Source organism: Anolis carolinensis, chromosome 5, assembly GCF_035594765.1.
Source record: "Anolis carolinensis isolate JA03-04 chromosome 5, rAnoCar3.1.pri, whole genome shotgun sequence".
NCBI lineage: Eukaryota > Metazoa > Chordata > Lepidosauria > Squamata > Dactyloidae > Anolis > Anolis carolinensis.
Window position 1 is genome coordinate 1,038,921 of NC_085845.1, and position 13,606 is coordinate 1,052,526.

Consider the following 13,606-nt stretch of genomic DNA (forward strand, 5'->3'; position numbering starts at 1 on the left):
AGTGAGACTCTACTGTATTTTATATACCTGGCTCCCATAAACATTTCCCAAGCAGAAAGGGGATCCAAATGGAAATAAATTTAAGAAGCACTGCTCTCTCTCTATATGTGAGAGAGAGCAGGGCATCTTAAATACATAGTTGCATATATGTGTATGCAAATGTCTATATACACATATGTGCAATTATTATTATTATTATTATTATTATTATTATTATTATTATTATTATTATTATTTCTTACCTGCCTCTCCTCACAGCTTGAGGTGGGTCACAGCCCAATCAAAACACACAAACCTTGCAAAAATTCCATAACCACGCATACTGACATGTAGTTCTATAAGAGATACATATGAAAGTGCATTTCTATGCAATACATATTAAATAATAAATTTTAAAAATAAGCATAATAGACATAAAGGTTAAGCAAAGGGGCATATAAGCTTGCAGAGTCCATATTTATTTCATTTTATACAGCCCACTAATGAGCAAACCAACCATAAATAAGAGGATGGCTTGAAGCAATGCATCAGCTTCAGCAGTTTCGGTGTTTTGGCGCCATCTAGTGACGGTGATTGAAATAGCAAGCATTATCCCCAGGAGGAAGGCAAGGCCATGGATGTCTTTGCTTGATTTGTTGGTTTGTGTAATTAATTGCAGGGAGACATGATGTTCACTCCCTTCTTCAGATTGAGAGGGACTACGTCTCCCAGAATCTCCTACTATTGCCTACTGTTGCTTTCTGCAGCTGATGGGAATTGCAGTTCAGCTACATGGACAAAGAATGGCAAACCCCATTGAAATGAAGGGCTTGTGATGGAAGCAGGGGGTCAGCTGGATGGCCTTTGCGGGGGCCTTCAAAGTCTAGGGTGCAAAAAACCAGACTAGAGCCAACAGTATGATGCAGCAGCTAAAAATGCCAATGTGATTGTGTCTTCTTGAATGGCAAAATAGGGTTGGACTGGATGGCCTTTGGGGTCCCTTCCAACTCTAGGATTATCCTATAAGCTGAACTGAAGCCAATGTGATTGTGTCTTCCTGCCTGGTAGAACAGGGTCAGCTGGATGGCCTTTGGGGTCCCTTCCAACTAGGATTATCCTATAAGCTGAACTAGAGCCAATATAGGGTCGACTGGATGGTCTTTGGGGCCCTTCCAACTCTTGGATTCTACACTCTGGTATGATGCGGCAGTTTAGAGTCAACTGGATGGCCCTTTGGGGTCGCCTCCAGCCCTAGATTCCTACTATAAGCTGAACGAGAGCCAACGTGACTGTGTTCCTGCCTGGAAGAATAGTGCCAACTGGATGGCCTTTGGGGACCCTTCCAACCCTAGGGTTCCATGAGCTGAACTAGATCCAACAGTATGATGCAGATGCTAAAAAGGCCTTCCTGAATGGCAGATTAGGGTTGGACTGGATGGCCTTCGACGGTCCCTTCCAGCTCTGGGATTCTACAAACTGAACTGGGGCCAACAGCATGATGCACATGCCTGGCAGAAAATAGAGTCAATTGGATGTCCCTTTGGGGTCCCTTCCAACTGTAAGGTTATACGATAAGCTGAACTAGAGCCAACGTGATTGTGTTCCTACCTGGTAGAATATGGCCAACGGGATGGCCTTTGGGGTCCCTTTCCAACTCTAGGGTTTGTGTTCCTACCTGGCAAAATAGGGTCGACTGATGGCCTTTGGGGTCCCTTCCAACTCTAGGGTTATACTATAAGCTGCACTGGAGCCAATGTGGTTGTGTTCCTGCCTGGGTTGGCTGGGTGGCCTTTGGGGTCCCTTCCAGCCCTAGAGGTCCACCTGGCTGGGGGCTGTGTGGCCCTATGTGCCCTTGGTTGGTCTGCCAGGAAAGGGTCAAATTGAGACACATTCACCTTCCGTCTCAATTTCCCTTCTTCTCGGGTGATCTAGCAATCTGCTTAGACGCACAGACATATATCCACACTTCTCATCTGTCTGAAGCCGGCTGAAGTAATTACAATATTTACATAGTTCTGCCAGAGCATAACATCTAGCATCTGACGAAATTGATGGCCACGAGTGAAGCTCACTATCTCTCCGCTGTCTCCACCCACATTCCAGAGCAGTGATGAATGTCCTGTTACGTATCCGGAAACTGCACACTGTTCCCCTCTAGCAATAACTCTCTCTCTCTATGCATTTAACGCCTACACTACTAGAATTACAGGCACACACACAGCCAGTTTGCTTTAAACCATAAGTGAAATTTCGCAATCTACACAATACAAAGCTCCAACATGCTCCCCTGATTTCCCCTTCCTTCCTTCCTTTCCTTCCTTCCTTCCTTCCCTCCCGGCAGGCGGCCCGTACGGGGCGGTGGGGGTGGACCTGGCCTTTGAACGCCTGCTGTGCCAGATCTTTGGGGCGGACTTCCTGTCGGCCTTCAAGGCCAAGCGCCCGGCGGCCTGGGTGGACCTGACCATCGCCTTCGAGGCCCGCAAGCGGACGGCGGCCCCGCACCGGTCCAGCCCGCTCAACGTCTCCCTGCCCTTCTCCTTCATCGACTTCTACCGCAAGCACCGCGGGCACAACGTGGAGACCGCCCTCAAGAGGAGCAGGTAGCCCAGGACCCTCCCGCCAGGTCTCGTCATCGAGAGGGAAGCAAAATGATAATGATGGGGATGGCGATGAATAGCGTATTTACTCGTATCTAATGCTCACCTTTCCTGGCTTAATTACCTTGCCAAAATTAGAGTGCACATTATTCGTTTATTTATATTTACAGCCTTTATATTCCGCCCTCCTCATCCCGAAGGGAACTCAGGGTGGATCACAGAACATATACACGGCAAACATTCAATGCCATTAGACATACAGGACAAACAACAGGTAGAGATGTGGTAGAGTCTCGCTTATCTGACATAAACGGGCTGGCAGAACGTCGGATAAACTAAAACGTCGGATAATACAGATAATACCTTCTGTATCCTCTCTCCTTTGTCTGGTCTCTTGATTGCCTTAAGTTTCTGTTCCATTGATACAATGACCTTCCTTATTTTCGTCACCATACTTGCGACTGCACAGCAACATGCAGCAAACTGTTCTGCGTACTATGTATAACGGATGAGATGGAATGTCAGATAAGCGAGACTCTACGGCAGTGATTCCCAAAGTGGGCGCTACTGCCCCCTGGTGGGCACTGCAGTGATCCAGGGGGGCGGTGATGGCACCCATTAGGACACGAGGGGCAGGGCCAGGGGAGGGGCGGGGCCTCTTCCCAAGCGCCAGAGACAGGGCTGAGCCCCTGAGGCGCCTGTTAGGACACACAGGGGGCGGAGCTAGGGAAGGGGGCGGGGCCTCCTTGCAAGAGCCTGAGACAGGGCTGAGCCTCTATACCTCTCCTGAGGGGCCTTTTAGGACTAATGGGTGGGGCTGGGGCAGGGTCTCTTCCTAAGAGTCTCTGTATACCTCCCCTTAGGTGCTTGTTAGAACATGGGGGCGGGGTATAGAGGCCCCGCCCCCTCCTCTAGCCCCGCCCCCTGTGTCCTGGCAGGCGCCGTAGCACAGGGATAGAAGCTCAGCCCTGCCTCAGAGCTCGTAACTCCGCCCATTCCAGTCCTGGCCCCCCATTGGTGGCCCCGCCCACCTTCCCCTCCCCCTCCCAGCCCTGCATCTTGGACTGGGGAGAGGCTCAGCCCCGCCCTCTTGAGCAGGAGCCACGCCCCCTCCCAGCCCTACATCTTAGACTGGGGAGAGGCTCAGCCCCGCCCTCTTGAGCAGGAGCCACGCCCCCCTTTCCAGGGGTCGCTGAGTCATATTTTTTCTGGAAAGGGGGCGGCAGGTCAAATAAGTTTGGGAACCACTGCTCTACTGTATATAGCATTTTTCCAACTTTGGCGTCCTGGAGGTTGTGCTCGATTCCGGCCACAGGGGGGTGCTGTCGCTCTGTATTAGTGCTGAGCCAAAGCCAAATGTGACGCTGCCCCAGGAGTTGCGCCTGGAGCTCCTCTTTGAAGGACATCATCTTTAATCGCCTCACTCAGTGCTATGCGATGCTGGGATTTGTAGTTTGGTGAGGCATCAGTCCCCATGGCCCCACACTACAATTCCCATGATTCCATAGCATTGCTCCAAGGCAAGTTAAAGTGGGTTCATTCCACCGCATAGATGCACCCCAAGACTTTCTTTTCCATTGCTGAAAGCTTTGGTGTTCTAACACATTTGTTTGCAAAGAAGGGATTCCAAATGTGCAGCCACTGCAATGCACACCTTTTTTGGTCCCATTGCAAAGAGGGCACCTTTGGCCTCTGCGCATTACATTCACCAGCATTTTTTATTTTTTGGTTTAAGCGTTTTGGAAATGGAGGTGCGCATTAGATTCAATGGCGCATTAGATGCGAGTAAATGTGGGTTATTATTTTTTTTAGCGTCGCAATGAAACCTCATTTGAGCATTTCGAGATACAGCTTGAGCACCCAATGAAAAAAGGGGAAGGTAAAGGGACAAACTGAAGTATGGTCATGTTCCAGAAGCAGCATTCTCTCCTGATGTTTCGCCCTCATCTATGGCAGGCATCCTCAGCCTCAGGCCCTTTCCTTTTCCTCCTCAGCCGCTTAAGCGGCTGAGGAGGAAAAGGAAGGGGCCTGAGGCTGAGGATGCCTGCCATAGATGGGGGAGAAATGTCAGGAGAGAGTGCTGCTGCTGGAACATAGTCGTACAGCCCAGAAACATGCAACAACCCTGCGTTCCTTCTGCTTCGCAACCTTCCTAATGTCCATGTCTTTCCTTCTGCCCGTTTCTCCAGCGTGAACCTGGTGAAGTGGTCCTCGCAGGGGATGCTGCGCATGTCTCCGGAGGCCATGAACGAGCTCTTCCAGCCCACCATCAGCCAAATCGTCCAGCACATCGGTGAGCGAAGCCATACATTGGGCAATCCCATTGACCCCCTTGAGATGTAGGCAAGTCCCATGGACACGTAGGTCAATCCCATTGAGATAAGAGGCCTGGCCCACTGAGATCTAAGCCCGTCCCATTGAGACAGATGGCAATCCCATTGTCACAGGGGCAAATCCCACTGAGGTATAAGTGAATCCCATTGGCATGTAGGTAAATCCCATTGAGATAGAACCCATCCCCTTGAGCAGGGGTCCTCAAACTTTTTAAGTAGGGGGCCGGTCCACAATCCTTCAGACTGTTGAGGGGCCGAATGATCATTTGAAAAAGAAATACGAGCAAATCCTTATGCACACTTTACATGTCTTATTTGTAGTGCAAAACAATGAAAGAACAATAAAATATTCAAAAATGAAAACAATATTAACCAACATAAACCTATCAGGATTTCAATAGGAAGTGTGGGCCTGCTTCTGGCCAATGAGATAGTCAAGTTAATTAGGATTGTTGTTGTTGTGCCTTCAAGTCATTTCAGACTTTGGGCGAGCCTAAGTCTACAATTATTTATTTATTCATTTACTACATTTATATCCCGCCCTTCTCACTCCGAAGGGGATTCAGAGCAGCTGTATGTACATACAATATATTATATTATTAGCATAGCACAATATTAGCATTATATATTACTATATTGAACTATACCACTATACTGTAATATTATACGTAATATATAACATGTAATTAATATTGTTATATGGTATTATTATTAGTATTACACTGTATAACATAATATTATCAATATCATATGTATATATATTATATTATTAAAACTGATATAAAAATATTATATTATAAATGAGGGCGGGGGCCAGGTAAATGACCTTGGAGGGCCGCATCCGGCCCCCGGGCCTTAGTTTGGGGATCCCTGCCCTTGAGACATAAGACAATCCCACTGGCACTTGGGCAATTCCCATTGACACACAGGTAGACACCATTGGCACCTAGTGTTGCACCTCAGGATAGCTTCACCTTGCTATATACACCAAACTGCACACAGGATAAAGGCTTTTCAGTTTATTAGAAAATAAAAGATAAAAAAGTTCTTTAAAAGCAAAAGTAAAGTTCCAAAAGTTCATTACAAAATAAAGCTTTAGAGAATAATCCAAAAAATCACAAGGAATAAACAATGTCCCATTAGAGCATGACAAAGTCCCAACAACATGAACACAAAAGCTGCAAGGTAATCCAGGAAAACAAGAGCTTGCTTCTTGGTTGAACGAAAGTTGCTTTGACAAAGTTTTGTCTCCAAACACATTGCTTTAATACCCTTTGCAAAGCATGAAAGCATTTCTCTGGCCTCTAACCTCCCTCTTCTTAGCAACTCTCACACTCCTCCGAACTCTGATGGTCAGCTCGATCTAAAGATTCCGTTTCATCAAGGTCAGCCTGCTCGTTAGTTTGCTGAGCCTCATTATCAGACTGAGAACTGTCCTCCTTTTCCAAATCCATTTGCACCTGGCTAGTTTCAGTACCATCAACATCATTCCTTGCTGTGGGAAAATGAACTTGCACTCCCTGATCCTCATCTTCTACAACAGGGACATTTTGAACCTGACTTTGAACCTGAATCCCATCATCCTCATCAGAGTCAATCTGAGGTTCCAGCTGAGTCACAACACCTAGGCAAATCCCACTGACATATAGGCAAATCTCATTGGCACGTAGGCAAATCCCATTGCAATAAAGACCAATCCCTTTGACACAGAGGCAAATCCCATTAACACACAGGCCAGTCCTACTGAGGCATAGGCCCTTCCCATTGAAATAAAGACCAGTCCCATTGAGATGTAAACCAGTCCCATTGAAACATGAGCAAATCCCATCGGCATGTAGGCAAATCCCATTGAGACAAAAGGGCAATCCTATTGGCACAGAGGCAAATCCCATCGACACATGGGTAGACCCCATTGACATCAAGGCAAATCCCACTGAGATACAGGCAAATCCCATTGCAATACAGACCCATCCCATTGACACAGTGAAATCCAATTGAGGCATAAGTGAATCCCATTGGCACGTAGGTAAATCCCATTGAGATATAAGACTATCTCCTTTGAGACACAGGCCAATCCCATTCAGACAAAGGTCAATCCCATTGACACAGAGGCAAATCCCATTGACAGTTGGGTAGATCCCATTGACACCTAGGCAAATCCCACTGATATACAGTCCAGTCCTATTGACCCATAGATCGGTTCCGTTGAGATAAAAATTAATCTTGTTGAGTTGTAGGCCTGTCCTGTTGAAACAAGGGCCAATCAATTGAGACATAGGCAAATCCCATTCAGACAAAGGGCAATCCCATTGACACACAGTCCAGTCCTATTGAGACAAAGGCCCATCTCATTGAGACAGAGGGCAATCCCATTGGCACCGAGGCAAATCCCATTGACACGTGGGTAGATCCCATTGGCACAGAGTCAGTTCCCACTGAGGCATAAGTGAATCCCATTGGCACGTAGGTAAATCCCATTGAAATATAAGACTATCTCCTTTGAGACATAGGGCAATCCTATTCAGACAAAGGGCAATCCCATTGGCACAGAAGCAAATCCCATTGACACTTGGGCAATTCCCATCTACAGTTGGGTAGACCCCACTGACATTTAGTTAAATCCCATTGACAGGGCCAGATCCCATTGACACTTGGGCAATTCCCATCGACAGTTGGGTAGACCCCACTGACATTTAGTCAAATCCCATTGACACACAGGCTACTTCTATTGACACATAGAGCAATCCCATTGAGATAAAGACCAATCCCATTGTAACTAAGGCCAATCCCCTTGAGACATGAGTGCATCCCACTGGCACATGACTAAATCCCATTGAGAAAAAAGGGCAATCCCATCGACACAGGGGCAAATCCCATTGACACATGGGCAATTCCCATCAACAGTTGGGTAGACCCCATTGACATTTAGGCAAATCCCATTGACACTTGTGGAATTCCCATTGACACTTGTGGAATTCCCATTGACAATTGGGTAGACCCCATTGACATTTAGGCAAATCCCATTGACATTTAGGCCAATCCATTGACATTTAGGCAAATCCCATTGACATTTAGGCAAATCCCATTGACACTTGAGCAATTCCCATCAACAGTTGGGTAGACCCCATTGACATTGAGGCAAATCCCATTAACATTTAGGCAAATCCCATTGACACTTGGGCAATTGCCATCAACAGTTGGGTAGACTCCATTGACATTTAGGCAAATCCCATTGACAGGGCCAAATCCCATTGACACTTGGGAAATTCCCATTGATAGTTGGGTAGACCCCATTGACATTTAGGCAAATCCCATTGACACACAGGCTACTTCTATTGACACATAGAGCAATCCCATTGGGATAAAGACCAATCCCATTGTAACTAAGGCCAATCCCCTTGAGACATGAGTGCGTCCCACTGGCACATGACTAAATCCCATTGAGAAAAAAGGACAATCCCATCTACACAGGGGCAATTCCCATCATCAGTTGGGTAGACCCCATTGACATTTAGGCAAATCCTATTGACACTTGTGGAATTCCCAATGACAATTGGGTAGACCCCATTGACATTTAGGCAAATCCCATTGACACTTGAGCAATTCCCATCAACAGTTGGGTAGACCCCATTGACATTTAGTCAAATCCCATCGACACTTGGGCAATTCCCATTGACAGTTGGGTAGACCCCATTGACATTGAGGCAAATCCCATTGACATTTAGGCAAATCCCATTGACACTTGGGCAATTCCCATCAATAGTTGGGTAGACCCCATTGACATTTAGGCAAATCCCATTGACATTTAGGCAAATCCCATTGACACTTAGGCAAATCCCATTGACATTTAGGCAAATCCCATTGACACTTGGGCAATTCCCATCAACAGTTGGGTAGACCCCATTGACATTGAGGCAAATCCCATTGACACTTAAGTGGCTGAGGGGCAAAAGGAAAGGGCCTGAGGCTGTTAGGAATGGTGGGAGTTGGAGTCTGAAATACCTGGAGGGGGGCCCAAGTTGGCTCATGCCTGGTATGAAGGCCCAAGCCCGGATCGGTCCCTGACGTGGTGGTCTGTCTGCTTCCTTCCCGCAGCGGAGCTCCTGGGGCGCCCGGAGGTGCAGGGGGTGAAGTTCCTGTTCCTGGTGGGGGGCTTTGCGGAGTCGGCGGTGCTGCAGCAGGCGGTCCAGTCGTCCTTCGGGGGCCTGTGCCGGGTGATCGTCCCGCAGGACGTGGGGCTGACCATCCTGAAGGGGGCGGTGCTCTTCGGGCTGGACCCCACCATCGTGCGGGTGCGGCGCTCCCCGCTGACCTACGGCGTGGGGGTCCTGAACAAGTTCGTGGAGGGCAAGCACCCCAAGGAGAAGCTGCTGGTCAAGGAGGGCAAGCACTGGTGCACCGACGTGCTGGAGAAGTTTGTCTCGGTGGACCAGTCGGTGGCCCTGGGGGAGGTGGTGCGGCGCAGCTACTGCCCGGCCCGCTCCGGCCAGCGCAAGATCATCATCAACGTCTACTGCTGTGCCACCGACGACGCCGTCTACATCACCGACCCCGGCGTGCGCAAGTGCGGCACCATCAGCCTCGACCTGGACGACGTGGACGTGGGGGGCTCCCACTCGCCCAAGAGGGCCGGCCGGAGGGAGATCCGGGCCAGCATGCAGTTCGGGGACACCGAGATCAAGGTCACCGCCCTGGACGTCCAGACCGCCAAGAGCGTCAAGGCCTCCATCGACTTCCTCTCCAACTGAGGACCACCACACGGAGGTCCGGCTGAGATGCAAAGCTCCTCCGAGACCTCCTTCTCCATAAACATGTGGTTCTTTGAGCCAACAGCATGAAGGAAGAAGGGGGTTGGACTAGGTGGGCTCAAGAGGTCCCTTCCATCTATTATTATATTATTCTTTGCTCAGAAGGAAGCCAAGCTCCGCTTAAGACTGTCTTCTCCATAAACATATGTGGTGGTTTGAGCCAACAGTATGAAGGAAGGAGGAGGTTGGACTAGGTGGGCTCAAGAGGTCTCTTCTAACTCTATTATTCTATGATTCTGTGCCTAGATGGAAGCCAAGCTCCACCTGAGACCCTCTTCTCCATAAACATATGTGGTTCTTCTCCATAAACATGTGGTTCCTTGAGTCAACTGGATGGCCTTTGAGGGACCTTCCCCACCTTTATGGAGACCTCCTTCTCCATAAACATGTGGTTCTTTGAGCCAACAGCATGAAGGAAGAAGGGGGTTGGACTAGATGGGATCAAGAGGTCCCTTCCAACTGTTACTATATTCTTCTATGCCTAGAAGGAACCCAAGCTCCACTCGAGACCCGCTTCTCCATAACATGTGGTGCTTTGATTGTGCACTTCCTTCATCAAGGAAGGAGGAGGTTGGACTAGGACCACTAGGTGGACTCAAGAGATCCCTTCCAACTCTATTATTCTATGATTCTATGCACAGAAGGAAGCCAAGGTCCACTCGAGACCTCCTTCTCCATAAACATATGTGGTGCTTTGAGTGTGCTTTCCCTGCATGAAGGCAGAAAGAAGGGGGATGGACTAAGTGGACTCAAGAGGTCCCTTCCAACTATTATTATCTTAGTCTATGCCTAGATGGAAGCCCAGCTCCACTCGAGATCTCCTTCTCAATAAACATATGTAGTTCCTTGATCCCACATCATGAAGGGGGTTGGACTAGATGGGCTCAAGAGGTCACTTCCAACTGTTATTATTAATTTTTGCCCAGAAGGAAGCCAAGGTCCACTCGAGACCCCCTTCTCCATAAACATATGTGGTGCTTGACTGTGCTTTCCCTGCATGAAGGCAGAAAGAAGGGGGTTGGACTAGATGGGCTCAAGAAGTCTCTTCTACTATTCTATGTTTCTATGCCTGTAAGGAAGACAACCAACACTTCTGTTGGGTGTTCAAAGGACATCAAGCTGAGACCAAAGCTTAGGGAACAAAGCCCCACCCACCCCTACCCCGCCAATTCTGGAACGTTTGGACCTACTTAGCTTCCGTTATCCCTGCATTGAGCCATCTTCTGGGGACTCTTGCTGAATGCTGCACCTGTGGGTGGGTTGGCGCACTAATCACTCTCATGGACTTCTCAAGACGGGGCCAACATCATTCTGATCCGTTTGTGCCATTTGCGCCATGGCTCTCGGCCTGATGAAAGCACTTACTTTCCTTGGGTGCTGCAAGGACCAAACTGCCTTTGCAGAATCCGAGACGAAGCACTCCCTCCCTCAAAGCTCCCAAATGCCAAAGTTATTCCAACAGCTGGAGACATGAAACCCCAACAAGAAAGAAGGTGGAGGCCTTCCCATCTGGACAACTGTAGGGAAAGTGGAGCAACGGACGGAAGGAAGGAAGGAAGGAAGGAAGGAAGGAAGGAAGGAAGGAAGGAAGGAAGGAAGGAAGGAAGGAAGGAAGGAAGGAAGGGGAGCACTTGAGAACGAGCCTCTTTGAGGCAGCAGATCAGTGATTCCCAAAGTGGGCGCTACCGCCCCCTGGTGGGCGCTGCAGCAATCCAGGGGGGCGGTGATGGCACCTATTAGGACACGGGGGTGGGGCCAGAGGAAGGGCGGGGCCTCTTTCCAAGTGCCCAAGACAGGGCTGAGCCCGAGGCGCTTGTTGTGATGCAGGGGGCGGAGCTAGAGGAGGGGGCGTGGCTTCTTCCCCAGAGCCTGAGACAGGGCTGAGCCTCTATACCTCTCCTGAGAGGCCTTTTAGGACTAAAGGGTGGGGCTAGGGGCGGGGCCTCTTCCCAAGAGCCTCTATATACCTCCCCTGAGGCACTTGTTAGAACATGGGGGCAGGGTATGGAGGCCCCGCCCCCTCCTCTAGCCCCGCCCCCTGTGTCCTGGCAGGCACCGCAGGACAGGGATAGAAGCTCAGCCCTGCCTCAGAGCTCGTAATTCCGCCCATCCCAGTCCTGGCCGCCCATTTGTGGCCCCGCCCACCTTCCCTTCCCAGCCCTGCATCTTGGATTAGGGGAGAGGCTCCGCCCGCCCTCTTCAGCAGGAGCCACGCCCACCCCTCTAAGCCACACCCCTTTCCAGGGGGCACTGAGACATATTTTTTCTGGAAAGGGGGGGGGGGGTAGGTGAAATAAGTTTGGGAACCACTGCAGTAGATAGACGTGAAGGCCCTACACCTGAGTAAACCTCGTCCCAGCGTAACTCTGAGTCCACCCTTTGGACTCAACATGGGCTTCCATATTGGGCCTCAATGTCTTCCATGGTGGAGTTTGGAGGACATGACGCTCACTTCAGGCGTGGACAGGAGGATGTTTTCCCACTAGCGTCACAGAACGGATTCTATCATCCTGAGTTGCTTCTGCAGAATTCTGGGAAATGTAGTCCAGAGCAGAGCCTTTGAGTTCTCAGCTAGAGGTCCTCACCGTTCCTAAGCTTCTGCTGGAATGTGTTGTTGAAGGCTTTCATGGCCGGAATCCGTGGTTTTAGGGATCTTCAGGCAAGTGATGTCTCCAGGCATTGTTTGTGATCCCCGTGCCCTTTCCTTGTAACTTGAAGCAGAGGATGCACAACTCGGGGTCACTTTGGGCAGATTTCCCCAAGAGGAGGTTTAGCTATTGTCATCATCTGAGACCGAGAGTGTGTGACTGGGCCAGGGATGGGAACCAGAACCGGAACCCACCATCCTCCTTTTCCTCCGTCCAAAAACCTGGTCAGAACCTGGATCAAATCCGTGCAAACTCCCCTTTAATTCCCAAGAGAACCAAGGCGAAGAGGCAAAACTGGGGAGAAAGAAGCCTTGGGGCCACCAGAAGAAGAGAGTGACCTTTAAGAAATAACTTATTACGTATTCTCTTTATTATCTGCTGCAATGTTTGAGAATAGTAACTTCTTATATTCCTCGGGGTGTGTCGGTTGCTGGTTTTTCATTACATTATAATCTTGCCATTGGCTTCATGCTGAGATTGGTGAAGGGCCTGGCAGACGTAGACAACCATCTAGGACTCAATGGATCCCTTGGTTCAAATGGCAGGAAAGGAGATTCCTCCTGAACATCAGGAATCACATTCTGACCATAAGAAGAGCTGCTCAGCAGTGGAACTCTCTGCCTCAGGGAGTGGAGGCTCCTTCCTTGCAGGCTTTCAAACAAAGGCTGGGTGGCCATCTGTCAGGGGGGCTTTGGTTGTGCTTTTCCTGCATGGCAGAAAGAAGGGGTGCATTTTCCAGGCTGTATGGCCATGTTCCAGAAGCATTCTCTCCTGACGTTTCACCCACATCTATGGCAGGCATCCTCAGAGGGTGTGAGATATACTGTAGAGTCTCGCTTATCCAAGCTAAACGGGCTGGCAGAACCTTGGATAAGCGAAAATGTTGGATAATAAGGAGGGATTAACGAAAAGCCTATTAAACATCAAATTAGGTTATGATTTTACAAATTGCAGAACCAAAACATCATTCTTACAACAAATTAAAAGAAAAAGCAGTTCAATACATGGTAACGTTATGTAGTAATTACCACATTTACAACTTTAGCACTAAAACATTGCAATGTGTTGAGAACATTGACTACAAATACATTGACTACTAAAAGGCAGACTGCGTTGGATAATCCAGAACGTTGGATAAGCGAAGGTTGGATAAGTGAGACTAAGCAAGGAAGGTTTATATATCTGGAATGGTGTCCAGGGTGGGAGAAAGAAAGAACTCTTGTCTCTTGGAGGCCGGTGTG

At 48.9% G+C, this 13,606-nt stretch overlaps 1 protein-coding gene across 1 annotated transcript in view; it reads left to right on the top strand.

The window, feature by feature from the left end:
- hspa12b (heat shock protein family A (Hsp70) member 12B) overlaps nucleotides 1–13,366 on the top strand; it is a 56,455-nt gene extending 43,089 nt beyond the window's left edge. Inside the window, exons 11-13 of the mRNA XM_062983550.1 lie at nucleotides 2,321–2,579; nucleotides 4,766–4,869; nucleotides 9,005–13,366. Of these exons, the coding sequence (XP_062839620.1) occupies nucleotides 2,321–2,579; nucleotides 4,766–4,869; nucleotides 9,005–9,657 (1,016 nt within the window). The 3' untranslated portion in view covers nucleotides 9,658–13,366. The remainder of the gene's footprint in view (nucleotides 1–2,320; nucleotides 2,580–4,765; nucleotides 4,870–9,004) is intronic.
- Nucleotides 13,367–13,606: the final 240 nt, after the last annotated feature.